Raw genomic sequence first — 18,003 nt, forward strand, 5'->3', positions numbered from 1 at the left:
TACTACAACAGGAGGGCCAAAATAAGACCACTCAAGGTGGGAGACTATGTCCTTAAAGCCAAGACATTAGCATCCAAATACCCAAGTGAAGGGAAACTGGGCACCAACTGGGAAGGACCCTACAAAATCACAGCAGTAGCCGGCAAAGGCGCATTCCAGTTGGAAACAATGGAAGGGAAAACACTCCAAAACAACTGGAACGTTACTCACCTTAAGTATTTCCACTTCTGAAAGGCGTCTCCCGAGTCGTACTCTTTTTCCCTTACCCGAGTTTTGTCCCAATTGGGTTTTCTCGGGGAGGTTTTTAACGAGGCGGCAGAGGGGACACTTGGAGATACTTGCGAAACAAGTTTATCATATCAACCTCTCCTTACGACCTCCAGGCCGACATGATAAAGGAACTGGACTAGCTTGATCTCCAATGTATGAAAGGCTACGGCCATCTCCAATGTATGAAAGGCTACGGCCATCTCCAATGTATGAAAGGCTAAGGCCATAAGTTATATTATGGCTAAGGCCATCGCCGCCAACGGTCGACCTAGATTCGACTACGGTGAGTAAACGACTCGACGACAGTCGAAGTCGCCCACATGGCTAAGGCCATCGATTATATTATGGCTAAGGCCATCGCCGCCAACGGTCGACCTAGATTCGACTACGGTGAGTAAACGACTCGACGACAGTCGAAGTCGCCTACATGGCTAAGGCCATCTATTATATTATGGCTAAGGCCATTGCCGCCAACGGTCGACCTAGATTCGACTACGGTGAGTAAACGACTCGACGACAGTCGAAGTCGCCTACATGGCTAAGGCCATCAATTATATTATGGCTAAGGAGATTCGACTACGGTGAGTAAACGACTCGACGACAGTCGAAGTCGCCCACATGGCTAAGGCCATCGATTATATTATGGCTAAGGCCATCGCCGCCAACGGTCGACCTAGATTCGACTGCGGTGGGTAAGTAACTCGACGACAGTCGAAGTCACGTACATGGCTAAGGCCATCAATGATATTATGGCTAAGGCCATCGACGCCGATAAGTCGACCCAGCTCGACTACGACGGCAAGTAACTCGATGACAGTCGAAGTTACGCACATGGCTAAGGCCATCAACGGTATAATGGCTAAGCCCATCGACGCCGATAAGTCGACCCAGCTCGACTATGACAGCGAGTAACTCGACGATAGTCGAAGTTGCGCACACCGCTAAGGCCATCAACAATATTAAGGCCGAAAATAAAAGGTACAAAAAGAAAAGAATAACAGCAAAAGTATAACTTCCATTATCATCCAAAAATACATGTACAAAAGGACCCATTTACGTCTCCAAATACAGCAAAACAAAATGAATACAAGTCCTAAGGGGCTTCGCCATTCTGTTCACCGCCCCCCGTCGGACCGCCATCTCGTCCACCGCCGTCATCGGCCCGATAGGCCGCAGAGATCCAAGAGCCGGATTCTAGACGGTTGACGTCTTCGGAGTTATAGCCCCCGGTCTGGGGAATCAGAACTATACCCACAAGTTTCACGGGCGACACGGGCTATGCGCCGTTGCTATTGAACCTCCACCTCAGTAGCTCAACCCGCAGCTAAGAACTCCTCGAATACGACCAATCTGGCCTTGGCGTACACCCACATGTCATGCGCCTCACGATGCGCATCCTCATCAGGCCTTGGTGCAGCAGTCCGCTTGAGGACATCAATCTCAGCCGCCTTGGCATCGAGTTCGGTGGTCATAGCGGCAACCTTGATCCGCAAATCAGCAGCTTCCACCGCTACCCCGCGGCCAACCTCCAACTCTTCTTCCTTAGACTGGAGAAGAGTCTCCAGCTCAATGTTCCGAGCCAGGGCGGTCATCAGCTGCTCGTCGATCTGCTCCAACTCGGCCACCCTCCGTTTCAGCTGGGCCTCCGACTGCTCCAAACCCTCACGGAAAACCCGAAATTCCGGGTCCTGCTTGAGTAGGTCCGCCAGCGCCTGATGCTTGACGCGGCACCGCCGATATTTCTTTACCACCTTGTTAAAGGTGGCTACCTTCCTTTGCGTTCGCCGCCCCCTCTCTACCTCCAAGATGAGAGTCTAAAAAAGAGGAAAAGGAGGAAAGGCAAGTCAGTATGCATCAAAATTTACTTTACGGTACATGAAGAAAATCAAAAAATACCTGCAAGGCCGCGCCGGCAACCCTCTGGGATAGTTCCCCGTCGCTAACCCCTTTTAACATTTCACGCTCAGCGGCCGCACATAGCAGGGTCATATCCGTTGCGGCCTGCTCGCTGTGTTGCAACAGGTTATACCCTCCTAGGATCAGAATTCGGCGGTTGGATCTACCTGCCGTCATCCCCACACGGGCCGGACCCCATGTTAACGCATCTGCATCCGCCTGGGCGGCCTTAGGGCCCACCCTCTCGGTATCATCGCCCGCTTCTCCAACGGCAGCCGACGAGCCGCTCTCCGGAATGCGTGTTGGGCTGGCGTCAAGAACTGCCCCCCTTGGGGAGCCGACCTCCCGAAACGGATGGCATCTGCATAAAAACTGGCCTTGACTCCCGATGGGGCTCGCTCGCGGCTAACAGCGATACACGAACGAATAAAATTATCAACCGACGTCTTTTCCTTTCCGGCGGCTCCTCGCTCTTAGAAGTCTCCTCCACAGCCCGTGGGGATGGCATTGAAGGAGTCGCTCCCCTCGTGGACGCCGCCACGGGCAGCGGTTGAGGAACCTCCGCATCGCCATCGCTGGGCGAACCACAGGGTATGTATCCATCTTCAGAACCAGTCCCCGCCCCAGGTGAGGTGACGACATTCTTTTTCTTCTTCTTAGGGGCGCTCCGACCTGCCAACGCGAATAAGTCAGGTAACAAGAACGTAGGGAACTCCCAAACCGTAGCCAAAGAATTACCTGACGAGTCGTACTGTTGAAGAAATGCAGCCCAGGTACGGCATTCCTCCGCATAAGGTATTATTCTTTCCACCCATGATTTAATGTCATCAGTGAACTGGGGTGGAGAAGCCCTCGCTGCGAATGAAAAAGGGAGAAAAGCAAAGAAATCACAATGGCCGTATGGTCAAAAGCGCAAGCAGTCCTGAATTCTACGAGTAGAAATACTTACGTTCTGGATTCCATCTTTCCGGGAACCCTTCGAGATTCGACACCAGGTACTCCGTCCTGATGTAGAAATATTTACGCCAAAAGCGGCGGTTGGGCTTATCATCGGCTTTAACAACCAAGCCCCTTGTACCACGACTTTTTAACTGCGGCATGGTACCCCTCAGGTAACCAGGGCTGAATAACTGTAAGACGTGGTGGACCGAGACGCTGCACTCAGCGCTGGCCGCATAAGTGGTCATAATACGGCACACCTTCAAGGTGTAAGGAGTGAGCTGAACCGGACACACATTGTAAAAACGGCAAAGCTCCTCCATCAAAGGGTAGATTGGAAGATTGTAACCAATCAAGAACGGGTACTCATAGAATGCGCAATATCCAGGCCGGTGCACATTGGTATAGTCCGTCCCGGCCGGAACCATTTCCACGTGGTCCGGAATATGGTGCGTCTCTCGAAGATCATCTAAATGGGATTGTAATAAAACGTTGTGCTCCCCGGGAAGGTCTGGGCTTTTAGTTGGAAAATCCCTGCGAACATGCATCTCCTTCGGAAGGACGTTGTCTACACTGAGAGGAACAAGGGCCTTCTCCGCCTTTTCCCCTTCACCACCGGAAGATGGCGGAACCCTAGACGGGGCATTATCTTTGGCCTTTTTACTACTCTGTCCATGTTTTGTCATGATTATACTATGTAAGAAACGAAGCACTGGCGATAGGAAGTGTGATTTCAACAGAAGTGGGAGAGTCCCTCACGAAATAACGGTTACAGGAAAGAAAGACAAAGGAGTAAATCAGAAAATGCTTTCCGAAGGCTTGAACGTTGAATCGAATCGAACCTCTCTCCTACTTATAGGGATAAGTTGCACAGAAATCGAAGAGTCATGATTCAAAACGTGCGCGGGAAACCAAAATATCACATCATCCTCTGAACCGCCTCGGGGGCAAATATAATAATGATGCATACAGGCGATGACGTCATTCCAAAAAGGAAGCCGCGCGTCAGTGGCTCAACAACGTCATATATTTCACCTCATTCATATTGCCGCCCCTGGTCGAGGTCAAATTCTCCTAAGCCGAGGTTCGCATTTCCGCCCATCGAAGACGCCCACCGAATGCGTCTCCAACGAGCGGAGGGACTAACTGTATAGGGTCAAATTTGACCCTCAGCATCTCTACGCCAGTGGGTACGCCCAGTGAGTGTACGCCGACTAACGTAGCGGGTACGACTCGGACGTGGGGACAAAAGCGACATCGTTTAGGACTCAGTGTCTTCACTAGGGAGACGTTACCTGTCTTTGTAACTTTTTGATTCTTTCGAGGAAGGTCTCTTATTATATAAAGGAGACCTTCACATTGTAAAAGGGGGATTCTGATCTAATACAACTCTCTCATTTTCTGGCTTTCTCTCTCTATCTCTACCTCAAACGAACATATCTTATTGAGTTCATATTATCACTTTGCAATACTAGATCTACGACAATAATATTATCTTTGCATCTCTAGGTTTATTATATTTGATTACGATTTACCCTCTTCTTACTTTTGATTGTTTTCTAGCTTACAAAGTTTATTGTTAACTTTTGAGCCAAACAAATATTTTTAAAAGAGTTACTAATACAAATATGAGCTCTAATTAATGGTTAAGAGAAATATGAGCTCTAATTAAGTAAAAAGTTATTGAATTCGTCCGATTCCATAGCTAAATTGTAGCTCTGCCACGCCATGTGAATTAATGGTCAAGAGAAGAAAACAAAACAAATGGACGACGATATTGATTCTTCTAAATTTCGAATTAATAAACCACAACGACACAGCTACCGCTAGCAATAATCCATTAACAGCTAGCATGTCCACAGAGTAGCATATTCTCACCTTTATTAATTTATCACACATGGGGCATAGTTTGCTGGCTGGCTTTGAAGCTAATAAAGATAAAGTAGTGGCTGCTTCACTGTTTTATCATTCAAAAGCAGCATTTGCCAATACACTCGAAGTACGTGCTACTATAATTATGGTGCAACATTTAATGAAGGATAGTTTAGTCTCACTAACTATTTTCATCTAGAATTTAGTATTTCTTTAATGAGTGCGCCAAAAGCAAATTGGTCAATTATTGTGGATCGGAGGGACTATAGTATTTAGTAAGCTACAATACTGTTGTCTTTCAAAGGTGATTCTCTGTCCAGTTAATTTCAGAGCACATTGGATCCTTTTACTGTTTAAGAAGATGTAAAAAATCTAAAATTGGTCCCTCTTCTCTCGCAAGTGGTACAGAAAATGTGGATTACAATAGCTAAAGCGTCGGTCTGTCTTTGTTGTTGGCATTGCATTTTTGGAGTCTTGATTGGCGGCTTTTCACCCTCAAGGCATCACTACTTGAGTTGTGCGGAAAGTTCAAAATTTTCATTTAAGTGGCGAAGCTAGATTTTGAGTTTTGAATTCCAGATAAAAGAAGCTCACTGGAATTTGGATAAATTACTTTTATATATTAAATGTTATTTAATAATAATATAGGGTCTGAACCAAAAATACTTCGTATATTTTAACGAACCCGTAAGCAGAATTGTTGCTCCAATCCCGGTTTTCAATTCACGAAGACACAAGAGGTAGCTGCCTACTACATGTTACTCTTCCTGTTTCATTTTTCTATCGTGGTATAAGAAAGAAATTTTTTTAAATTTGTTGGCTTAATACATACTATGACATTTGTGTTATAACTATAAAAAAATCTGTCATTAAATGTTAAATAAGACTTTTAAAATTACCAATCATTTTTCGAGATAAATTAATTAAAAAGGAAATTAACGCCAGTATTCCACGATTCTTGTTCTAGGGCACTAATTAGCTGCTCCAAATTAGTAAAAGTTTAACAAAGCACTTGGGCAAAACAGCAAGCCAGTGAGTGAAGATTCGCCAACAAATGTCATGCTAAGGAAACAAATACGCAGAAAATAGATTAAGTAAAATAGAAATTCACTTTGATTCGTCATTTTACAATGTCCAATATTATCCTGTAACCCAAGGCTAAAGCCCTTTTGCTTCGCCAACTTGTTATTCTTGTAACACAACATATAATTTTAAACTAATCTTGTCATTATGCCAACATCACTGATTGAGTTATAATAATTGATTAAAGTTGATAAAGGCACAAGGTCAAATGGGGCACACATCGAGAAAAAGAAAACGAAAGAAAACAAAGGAAAGAAAAGTATTGATACCATTCATGTGGCATCTATCATTACATGCAAATTAAATTTGTACTAAAACAAAAATTAACAGAATGTTGAAAAAATAGGACGAATGTCACTGATATAAAACCCCACCAATCCAACACTTCTCTTCACAGCTCTATCTTTTATTTCTTCATCAAAAAAATGACACGTGTCAAAGATTTCTTCGCCGGAATGTTGGATTCCGGCAAGAACGTTAATTTTTCCAAAGGAAAGAAGAAACTTTTCTTGGCCGTCGTTGCCTCAGTCCTACTCGTTGCTGCAGTTATCGGAGTAGTTGCCGGAGTAAAATCCCGGTCAAATAACTCCGACCACCACGCAGACATACAGGCCATTACCTCTGCAGCTCATGCCATTGTAAAATCTGCGTGTGAAAACACTCTGCACCCTGAATTATGTTACTCTACAATTGCAAGTGTTTCAGATTTCTCCAAAAAAGTAACTAGCCAAAAAGACGTGATTGAGTTGTCCTTGAATATCACTTGCAAGGCCGTCGAACACAACTTTTTTACTGTCCAGAAACTCATCAAAACAAGAAAAGGTATTACTATTAAAATGCATAACCCACTCATTCAAAAAAAACTTAAATTATCTAACAAAGTACACTTTTAATTACAATATTTGATTCTATTATGTCTTAACTTGCCCTTCGCGTGTAGGTTTGATTTCATGTTGTTAGCTTGAATACCATGTTGAACTGTGTGACTGATATATTTAGTAATTATTTAATTATACAGGTTTAACGCCACGAGAAAAGGTTGCGTTACACGATTGCCTTGAGACAATAGACGAGACTCTCGACGAACTCCACACAGCCATAGACGACCTCGAGCTATATCCCAATAAAAAATCTCTAAGAGAACACGCAGATGACCTGAAAACTCTAATAAGTTCCGCAATTACTAACCAAGAGACTTGCCTTGACGGTTTCTCTCACGGCGACGCCGATAAAAAGGTTCGCAAAGCTTTGCTGAAAGGTCAAAAACACGTAGAAAAAATGTGCAGTAATGCCTTAGCTATGATTTGTAACATGACCGATACAGACATTGCTAATGAGATGAAGTTGAAGGGTACCACTACTAATAGGTACTAAAATTTGTGTGGTCCGCTTATTTACTTAATTATGATTTTCAACATTATACAGTTATTTACTTAATTATATCTTCAATGACAGGAAGTTGAGAGAGGATAACAGTGAGTGGCCGGAGTGGTTGTCCGCTGGGGATAGAAGATTGCTGCAGTCTTCGACGGTGAGGCCGGACGTGGTTGTGGCGGCGGACGGAAGCGGAAATTTCAGGACGGTGTCGGAGGCGGTAGCAAGAGCACCAGAGAAGAGCAGCAAGAGGTATGTAATAAGGATAAAGGCCGGTGTTTACAGAGAGAATGTGGATGTGCCGAAGAAGAAGACAAATATTATGTTTATGGGAGATGGAAGAAGCAATACTATTATTACAGGAAGTAGGAATGTGAAAGATGGTAGCACTACTTTCAACTCCGCCACAGTTGGTAAGTTGTTCAGTTATTAGTACCCAGCTAGCTTCAAAAAAATTGTGACTTTTTTCTTCTGCTTAATTCCTTAGTTAACTACTAATACCGGGTAGAGTTAATTTAGGTCTGCGGCTGATTATCTCTAATTAGACTTATTGCTATTTTAACTAATCTTACTATTAGTAATTAGCATTGAGGAAATGGCATGAATGTCCTTAAACTGGTGGTTTAATGTTATTGCTATTGAAACTAAAAAACTACCTACTAATCTTTGACCTCCATCCTCTCATATTAAGAGTCATTTTCTCATTGAGGTGAAACAATATCATGTCCTGCCTAATTATTATGAAAAATTTAATGTAAATCATTCTTTAGGCCAGTGTATATAAGTTAAACCCATTTCAAAGTAGAAATCATTGTTTCGGAGATGGAATCCTGGTAAATGTGCTAATAATTCCACACACGAACAAAATAATACGTATAATGTTGCAAAGGAATTGAAGCAGGGATATGGCCATGTGGGAAGGTACTATTTAGGAACATTATCTTTTCTTTTGGGTGCAATTTAGGAACATTATCAGTCCCTACTCCATCCTAAAGTATAAAATTATTAATATGTTACATCACGTTTTTTAAAATTAAGAAAATTAAGCTGATCTATTCTCACTTGAAAATAAGAAAAAGTTCAATAATTTACCTTTAAAATGAGAAAAGAAGAATTAAAGTTCAGTACTTTTATTTGTTTGGTAGCAATTGAACAGAATTTAGTGTGTAGTCTTTATTTTTTACTCAATCTGGAAATCACGAATCTCACGTCTGGAAAGCAGTGGCGGAGGCAGGATCTCCACCAAGGGGGTTAAAAAATTTTTTTTTGTAACTAGTGGAAATTGAACCCATGACCTTATGTAAATTTTGTACCCCCTTGACCACTAAACTACACTTTTGGATTGTGTTAAGGGTGTTCAAAACTTAATATATAAAGGTAAAAAACAGATTTTGCCTTATATACACAGTATAATTTTTCGGCAAAGGGTGTTCGGATTGCGTCCCTAAATCCGAAGCAAATTGGAGGGACAGCACGATTTAGATTTGTCATCCACTTTGGCTAAATATATCTAGTCACAAGATTCTAGTGATTATATTTAGCAAAGGTTACCGTTCACTCGCTGCTGCTTTCCAGCTGGGAACTGACGTCTTTCCTCTTTAATACTTCATAACTTTTGACTTTTCTGTATCAATGAGGTCACCTCTTTCTTCCCAACTTAGAAAAGTATCATCTATTTTCTCTTATTTATTACCTTTGTGAAGATAGAGAGGCTGTTTCCAATAGACGTGGGTTCAAAATGGAAGGAATACTAAATAAGGGAAATATTGGGTATGTTGTTGTAGTAGTACTCTATCCGTTTCAATTTAGATGATGTGGTTTGATTCGGCACGAAGTTTAAGAAAAAAAAATAGATTTTTAAAAGCTTAAGGGGTAAAAGCTTTATAGAACCATGACATTTGTGTGGTTATAAAAGCTTCTTAAAATGAATAAAATGAAGTGTTTAAAGTTGGATTATTTCCAAATTTAGAAATATGTTATTTATTTTGAAACGGACTAAAAAGGAAAGTAACTCATCTAATTTCAAACAGAGATTTACTATATTTACTAGCTTTATGTAAGACTATCATATTACAAGGAGATTGATATTTTATTACATATAATTTTCTAATGGTAGCAAAGGTCCTTTTCTAATTGATTCCTTTGATTACGGTCCCGATAAGAATAACTCACCGGTACATTCTTAGCTGACAATAATAGTGACGCTCTCACCTTTTTTGTACTCTAGTCGCTTGGATATTTATTCGATTTCGACAGGGAAAGAACTAGCTGGCATTTGAAAATTCAAAATCTAACATATAGCATACACATTTATTACTCGTTTTATTTATGCATGTAGTTGGATGGAATTATTGACGAGTTGTCTCATACTTATGTGCAGCCGCGGTAGGTGAAAAATTCTTGGCCCGAGACATAACATTCCAAAACACAGCAGGGGCCGCAAAACACCAAGCGGTAGCACTTCGCGTGGGATCTGATTTGTCCGCTTTCTATAGATGTGACGTTTTAGCCTATCAAGATTCTCTCTACGTTCACTCTAATCGTCAATACTTTGTTCAGTGTTTGATTGCTGGCACTGTTGATTTTATCTTTGGCAATGCTGCTGCTGTATTGCAAGACTGTGATATTCATGCCCGACGTCCTGGTTCGGGTCAGAAGAACATGGTCACTGCTCAAGGAAGAACTGACCCGAACCAGAACACTGGAATTGTGATACAAAAATGTAGAATTGGTGCGACTTCTGATTTAAGACCAGTTCAGAAGAGTTTCCCCACGTACCTTGGAAGGCCGTGGAAAGAATATTCTAGGACTGTGATTATGCAATCGTCAATTACTGATGTTATTAATTCTGCTGGATGGCATGAATGGAATGGCAATTTTGCGCTTAATACTTTGTTCTATGGCGAGTATCAAAATACTGGAGCAGGAGCTGGGACCTCAGGAAGAGTTAAATGGAAAGGTTTTAAGGTCATTACAAGTGCAACTGAGGCCCAAGCTTATACTCCTGGCAGATTTATTGCTGGAGGTAGTTGGTTGAGCTCCACTGGCTTCCCTTTTTCTCTTGGTCTTTGAAATCATTTATTTCAAGTAGTATTTTGTTTTCAAGTTTTAGTGAAGTTTTTATGAGAAATGTTTATTTTGAGCCGAGGACGCTGGAGTATGCAGGGCAATGGTGTTTGGCTGATGGAGAAATAACAAGATTCATCAACGAATAGGGGTTGGAAATTTGCTTTATGAACTTCTATTGGTTCTGAGGAATTTTAGTGATATAGATCTAAATATTCCCTAATGTGTGTAACTATCCTATCTTAAAGTGAAAAGCCAAAAGAATGTGGAAATAAAAGAAGAGAATTTCAAAGTTCCATATACTTATCTTTGTCCTAACGTCTTACCCTGTTATTACTGTTTGCTTTTTCATTATTCTTCACTTAAATATCAAGTAATAAATTAATTTTTTTTAACAAATTAACATGTATTCATCTAAACTCTTGAGCACAGCAGCTTGTTCACGATTTAGGTGTGTTGCTAATTGTTCTATCTGCAACATTACTCAATGATTGAAGTCCAACTAACCACCCTCTTTCCAGCTTCCAAAGTTATTTATACCAGTCTGCCAAGTTTTTCAAAATACAAAATTGGCTCGTCGCAAAACTAATTTTATTCGCTAGCTAAAAAATGTATATTATATATATAATACACACACACATATATATATTTATCAGCTTATTATTTGTGGGAGCGTCTAAAAATAGACATTTCTCTACATTGTATACTCAGGTGTGTCCTAAAAGAATGGACAAGTTGAAATTTATTGAATAGTTGATTAGCGGAAAAAAGACACTGTATAGCTGATTAGCAGGCCCAGTGGCTATCAAATAAGTTGTGGGCTTATACATAGGTGTTTCTCTTTTACCTTTCTTACGAGTGGCACCATGCTCAATTGCACACCCATTTTGGGTTGAAGTAATCAAAAGCCCATATGTGAGAGAAAATATATCGTAAAAATTGCACGGGGCGTCCTATTTGGTCGTCCCCATTTAACCTATACCCATTTTTTTTAAAAAGTTATAACTTGTACCCACTTTTTAAACAACTTCAGCCCCCTTTCTCCTCCTCATTCTCCTCCTCAAAGTTATATCCGCCCTCAATCCGATAGACCACTCCTTATTGTGAAAATGTTCCAGTAATTGACATGGGCTGTGAAGATAGAAACCTTTTAGTTCATCAATTTGGTATTTCCTCGGAGTCATACTAGCTTTTATCAGAAAGAGAAGAAACGACATGTTGAGTACTAACTTTCCACCCCTGTATGTACTAACTTTTTATTCCACCATGCTAACTACCTTAGACAGGGGACTTGAGTAGAGAAAGAACGTTATAAGCCGCAATTAGCGGAGAATAGAGGCAACATAAAATGTGCTTGTCAAATGGGATCCACACATGCATTGCACCTACTTAACGCTTTGCTGTTTCCATGTGGACACTAAAAATGATCACGCTCTCCACCCACTATATATTACTACTATTTCTTCTATTATTCATCATAGTGTTGGATTTATAACAATTTCCGTTGGCTTAATTTTTAAGGCACACGGCAATCGGCATACGCGGCCCTTTCCTTCCATTTGCATTGACCTCCTTATATTCATTCTTTGTCTCACATTTGGACTTGCCGGCCGCGTATACGCATGATCCCAGCTGCTGCAGCATATTCAATCTAGCCGTTAATGATTTATTTAGAGACGAATTTATAATTAAAAATCAGTAGATACAGGATATTTTTGCACCTCGAAATTAACACCTTTGTATTTGTGTATTTAAACTTAATATGAATATGTATTTTGGTGAAAGTTTATTTTAGTATATCTCTGCTTTGGGTCAAAGTTCAAATACTATACTCTGTGCATGGTTTGCTGGCTCTCCATCACGCAATTGATGAGAGGCCAATGACCAAGTTATTTCACGTTGAAAACTTGTATTCAAGTTTGCCCCAAAATATAAGAAAATAGACAGCCCAACTAATATCATTATTTCTGCTTTGCAAAATTAAAACACAACTCAATGCATAGCTGTCACATGATAGGGATATTAATAAGGTTTACAATCTCAATATTCAAACTTAAGAGTTACAGAATATAAATGTAGTGTGTAATTTGACATGCACTTTTATTATAATTAGAGGGTGTTTGGATTGGCTTATTTTAAGTGTTTATTGGCTTTTAAGTACTTTTTTAGTTTGTGTGGTGTTTGACAATGATAAAAAATGCTTAAAAATACTTACTTTTAAGCATAAAAAATACGAAAATAAGCCAAAAGCCAAAAGTTAGGTATTACCAACTTATGGCTTTTGGCTTTTAGCTTAAAAGCTACACTTTTTATAAACCAATCCAAACACCCTCGTAGTGATATCACTACATTTTTATACTTGCAGATCCAGCTAGCAATTTATTGTCGTTGAAGTGTTATTGAAACTCATTCCAACTTCCAAAATAATCTAGCGAAGTCTTTGTCATCTTTGCCTACAGACATGCATTCGTTAAATTAGTTTGGGGTCTACCATTTTGTCATATACTCCCTCCGTTTCATGTTAGATGAGGTACTTTCCTTTTTAGTATGTTCCAAAACAAATGAGATATTTCTAAATTTGAAAATAATTCAACTTTAAACTCTTCATTTTACCCATTTAACCTTAATGAGAAGCTTTTATGGCCACACAAATGTCATGGCCCCACAAACCTTTTACCCCTTAAGCTTTTAAGACCACAAGTTTCAAAAGTCTTCTTTTTTTTTCTTAAACTCCGTGACAAGTCAAACTATATCATCTAATATGAAACGGAGAGAGTACTAGTTTTACTCCTACCATCCTAATTGTAGTCTAAAAAAGTTCACAAAATTTGAAATTTTGCAAGTGAACTGTGAAAGTGGAGATTTGGAATTTTTTATATTTAAAATACACTTTCAGACCACAATTCAACTAGAAAATTTTAGGCTCAAATTTTTGTTTTCTATTTCACAAACTAGCAGGGTTTATATATTACTCCCTATGTTTCAATTTAGATGATCCACTTTCCTTATTAGTCTGTTCCAAAAAGAATAACACATTTTTACAATTAAAAATAATTCTAACTTTAAACTCTTCATTTTACCCTTAATGAAAAGCTAATATAACCACACAAATATCATAGTCTAATAAAGCTTTTACCCCTTAAACTTTTAATAACACAAGTTTCAAATTTTTTTTTTTACTACATGTCGAAACGTCAAATTATGCAAGTGGATTTTACAACCCAACACCAAATAATAATTAAATCCTGTTGCTCATTCTGCTTCACGAAAGGACTAAGAAGACTGTAATCATGTTTTATGTTGGTTTAATAATAATAAAGACACTAAATTATTGCAGGAGTGAGATCTTAAATGCAGAAGCATCTAGGAAAAAGTGAAAGCCCATTTGTCTCCTAAAACTTTGTATAAAAATCACACCAGAATCAACATCAGTACATCACCTACGACACAAAAAGAAAAAGCTCTGTATACACACACTTTTCTAAATTCCAACTCTCACATTCCCATTTACAAGTTACAAAATCTGAAACATAAGCCTTAAAATTTCATTAATTTTCTTCTCTAATGGATACAATCAAGTCTTTCAAAGGCTATGGCAAAGTGGACGAAGTAGAAGAACAAGCTTTCAGGAAAAAAACACGTAAGCGTATCATTATCTTAATTGTCTCTGCCATTCTTCTCCTCATTGCAATAGTAGCCATAGTTGTTGGAACCCTTGTTCACAAAAATAACCAAAAAGACTCCTCCAACTCAAAGCAAATCCCTTCAACCACAACTACTGCCCAATCCTTAGAAGCTCTTTGTAGCGTAACTGAGTACAAAGATTCATGCTTTTCTAGCTTATCAAAAGTAGCAGCCTCAAATACATCTGACCCAGAAACGCTATTTATTCTTTCTTTAAAACTTGCTAAAGATTCTCTAGTCAATTTGTCTTCGGTACAACAAAATTGGTCCAAATTGACTAAAGAACCTAAAGTACAGCGCGCTCTTGAAGTCTGTGAGAGTGTATTTGATGACGCAATCGATAAGCTTAACGACTCTGTTTCATCAGTAAATGTAAACGAAGGGCAAAAGTTGCTTTCAGGACCAAAAATTGATGATCTCAGGACATGGTTGAGCTCAACATTAACAGATCAAGAAACATGTCTGGACGCACTTGAAGAAATGAATGCTACATTCGTGAACGATGTTAAGCTTTTAATGAAGAACTCAACTGAATATGCTAGTAACAGTTTAGCTATTGTGGTTAATATTTTGGGAATTCTTGGTCAATACAACATTCCAATTCACAGGAAATTGTTGAGTAATGAGGAAACGGGCTACCCGGAATGGGTTCGACCCGGTGATCGGAGACTTTTGCAAGAGGTTAATCCAAAACCAGATGTGACAGTGGCGAGTGATGGAACAGGAGATGTACTGACTATTCAAGAGGCGGTGAAAAGGGTGCCTAAGAAGAGTAAAGTAAGATTTGTGATATATGTGAAAGCGGGTGAATATGTTGAGACAGTGAGAATGGACAAATCTGTTTGGAATGTCATGATGTACGGAGATGGCAAAACTAAAACCATTGTTTCCGGCAGCTTGAATTTCGTTGACGGAACTCCCACTTTTGATACGGCTACATTTGGTAAGTTTTCATCTTTACCTCTAATATGCCATTTCACAAATTTTCCGTTAATTTCTTGCTATTTTGTTTGTCTAAAATCAAATTCAAGCGGTAATTTCACACTAAACACAAATGCATTTTAGTTTTTGTTACTTCATACCCGGGGAGAGGCGGGGTTGGATTAGGGTTGATCTTACATGACTTGCTGTTTATGTTGAGTCCACGCTCTCCTTGCTGTTTATCTTAGCCCCGAGCCTTAGATACTGGATATGTTATTGCATGTCATTTATCTTTTGGTTGTTATACTTCTGTTATTATTACGGTTTCTACTGGAGTTACTAATGAATTGTCTTTTCTTATTTTTTTTGTTTCCGTCTTTCTGAGCCGAGGGTCTATCGGAAACAGCCTCTCTGTCCTATCGGGGTAGGGGTAAGGTCTGTGTACACATTACTCTCCCTAGACCCCACTTTGTGGGATTTTACTGGGTTGTTGTTGTTGTTACTAACAACAATTTAGTAAAAGAAATTCAAAATTAATTGTTATTGAACTTACATGGTTAACTACTATATTAGACAACTGAATCATATTTTTAGTGGAATTATTTAGATCTTCCTCTTGTTTTAAAATTAGTGTAGCTGATTAAAAATGTACAAGATTAAAGGAAGGGTAAACTTTTTTGGTTGAAGAAAATGAAGTCTAAGATATTACAACAGTTTTATAGGTTTTTTGTCAAAGGGAGCTAGGTATAAGAAATTGACTCTTGTGTTTTCTTTCTTGCATTTCTTTTTCTGTTTTGTTTTGCGGCTATACCTCTTTAAATGTTTAAGCTCCTGTTTGATTATAGATTTTATTTTTTTTTTTATTTTTAAATTTTAAGAAAATATTGTTTGTTTACGAAATATGATTATATTTTGAGGAAAAAAATCAAAAAATTTAGAATTCAAGTAGTTTTTGTGTGAAATTTTTTCTTCCAAGCACAAAATTTTAACTTTTCTTCAAATAAAATATATATCAACCACAACTTCTATTTTGAAAAATTAGTTTTCCACACAAATTCAATAACTCTTTTTTTAAGTTTCAATGAAATTGTAGGTCCAAACTTAGCTAAGTATTATAAGTAGTTTGTATCTTCAAAATAATGATGTTTGTACTTGGAATAGTGAACGCGTGGATTCATATTAAGCTATGTTAGCATGTGGGGTAGACGGGCTTATCAAAACGATTCAGTGTCATCAGAATGCACATGGCTTTTGTTTTGTAGCCATGTGATTTGATGCCTCAATTTGCTCATCCATGTCAAATCACTTGCTGACTAGTGGGTTAGCTGAGACATTCACATAGTAACATGCTTATTAAAATAGCATCCTGTGTACATCATTGTTGATTTACCATTTGTTCCTGTCCCCTTTTGGATTTAGCCTGCCTTGTCACTTCTAGTGAATAATGAGAAAGAAAAAAGGTCTAGGACAGTAAAGAATTGGCTGCAATTTAAGCAGACCTGCAAATTTAAGGATCCCTTTGGCCATAGATTTTCTCAAGAAGAAAATTTTGAAAACAATGTTTGTTATTGGCAAATCACAAAATTTGTCCAAATACAACTTTAATTTCCAAATATATTTTTCAAGTTTCAACTAATTCTATGTAAAAGCGCTAGCTAAGTTGTCCAAAGTACCACTCTTAGTTGTCTATGTGTTGAGGTACAGTTAACAATTTTATCTGCTAAAGATTGGTTCAATTTGTAATTGTATCAGCTGTTGCTGGTAGAGGATTCATAGCCAGAGACATGGCATTCAAGAACACAGCTGGAGCAGCGAAGCACCAGGCCGTGGCCATGCGATCGCAATCTGATCACTCTGTATTTTACCGGTGCCTATTTGATGGCTTCCAAGACACCCTCTATGCTCACTCCAACCGTCAATTTTACCGCGAATGTGACATTACAGGCACCATTGATTTCATCTTTGGTAGTGCCGCGGTTGTTTTCCAAAGTTGTAAAATCCAGCCCAGGCAGCCCCTACGCAATCAGTTTGTTACCATTACGGCCCAAGGGAAAAAAGACCCGAATCAAAACTCGGGCATGTCTATTCAAAAGTGTGATTTGTCACCATTGGATGATCTAACTGCTCCAACATACTTGGGCAGGCCGTGGAAGCAATATTCGACTACAGTCATTATGCAGTCGAATATTGCTGCTTTCTTGCATCCTGTAGGTTGGATTGAATGGGTTCGAGGCGTGGAACCAGCCAACACCATTTTCTATGCTGAGTACCAAAACACAGGCCCAGGTGCAGCTGTGGCCCAAAGGGTCAAATGGGCTGGTTATAAGTCCAGTATCACACCAGCTGAGGCCGCCAAGTACACAGTACAGTCTCTCATACAAGGAGATACTTGGTTACCAGATACAGCAGTGGTCTTTGATTCCACCTTGTAAGACAGGGTTGCTTCTCTAGGAAGTAAAAAACTTCAGTTTCTTTTTGTTTGAAATCAGTTATTTTGCAATGTACTATGTGTATTCTTTTTCTCGCAACAACATTCTTTTAACCCACAGGAATATGCTTGTGAAATTAGCAGTCCATTATGTGAAGAAAACTAACACAGATGATGTAATTTGCAAGATTAAATCTCAGTAACAAATAGTTAGTTAGTCACACTATAGTGTTTATTAAAGAGAAAAATCGCTCTTCATGGTCCAATGGTGTTATGAAGGTATTGACATTTGGGCCATGTTCTCCAAAGACAACCTATAGCTTACTTTGGCCAAGTTTTTTGGAAGTCAAAAGTGGTTATTATCTAAAAAAATATTTATTTTAGAGATTTAAAGTGTTAGCTCAAGCTTTTAGAAAAATAACTACTTTAAGTAGTAGCATAAACTATTTTTTAAAAGCTCACAAAAAAAT

The 18,003-nt window shown here is 39.2% G+C and overlaps 2 protein-coding genes across 2 annotated transcripts; both read left to right on the forward strand.

Annotated features, from left to right (window-relative positions):
* Window positions 1-6,380: 6,380 nt before the first annotated feature.
* Window positions 6,381-10,802, forward strand: LOC109214602 (pectinesterase/pectinesterase inhibitor U1). The gene is made up of 4 exons (XM_019378540.1): window positions 6,381-6,882; window positions 7,079-7,427; window positions 7,516-7,847; window positions 9,815-10,802. Exons 1-4 carry the CDS (start codon window positions 6,486-6,488, stop codon window positions 10,504-10,506), a joined length of 1,770 nt encoding a protein of 589 aa, XP_019234085.1. The 5' UTR covers window positions 6,381-6,485; the 3' UTR covers window positions 10,507-10,802.
* Window positions 10,803-13,880: 3,078 nt separating this feature from the next.
* Window positions 13,881-17,754, forward strand: LOC109214604 (pectinesterase 3). Its single transcript, XM_019378542.1, has 2 exons — window positions 13,881-15,127; window positions 16,858-17,754. Exons 1-2 carry the CDS (start codon window positions 14,065-14,067, stop codon window positions 17,535-17,537), a joined length of 1,743 nt encoding a protein of 580 aa, XP_019234087.1. The 5' UTR covers window positions 13,881-14,064; the 3' UTR covers window positions 17,538-17,754.
* The last annotated feature ends 249 nt before the right edge of the window (window positions 17,755-18,003 follow it).

The sequence above is a fragment of the Nicotiana attenuata genome, unplaced genomic scaffold (assembly GCF_001879085.1).
Source record: "Nicotiana attenuata strain UT unplaced genomic scaffold, NIATTr2, whole genome shotgun sequence".
Lineage (NCBI taxonomy): Eukaryota > Viridiplantae > Streptophyta > Magnoliopsida > Solanales > Solanaceae > Nicotiana > Nicotiana attenuata.

Excerpts from the sequence above, each read along its gene's own strand:
- LOC109214604 (XM_019378542.1), top strand. The coding sequence starts at position 14,065 with ATGGATACAATCAAGTCTTTCAAAGGCTATGGCAAAGTGGACGAAGTA. Across the intron at positions 15,128-16,857 it reads TTTTGATACGGCTACATTTG|CTGTTGCTGGTAGAGGATTC; the intron begins GTAAGTTTTCAT and ends TAATTGTATCAG.
- LOC109214602 (XM_019378540.1), top strand. The coding sequence starts at position 6,486 with ATGACACGTGTCAAAGATTTCTTCGCCGGAATGTTGGATTCCGGCAAG. Across the intron at positions 6,883-7,078 it reads ACTCATCAAAACAAGAAAAG|GTTTAACGCCACGAGAAAAG; the intron begins GTATTACTATTA and ends TTAATTATACAG. Across the intron at positions 7,848-9,814 it reads TTTCAACTCCGCCACAGTTG|CCGCGGTAGGTGAAAAATTC; the intron begins GTAAGTTGTTCA and ends ACTTATGTGCAG.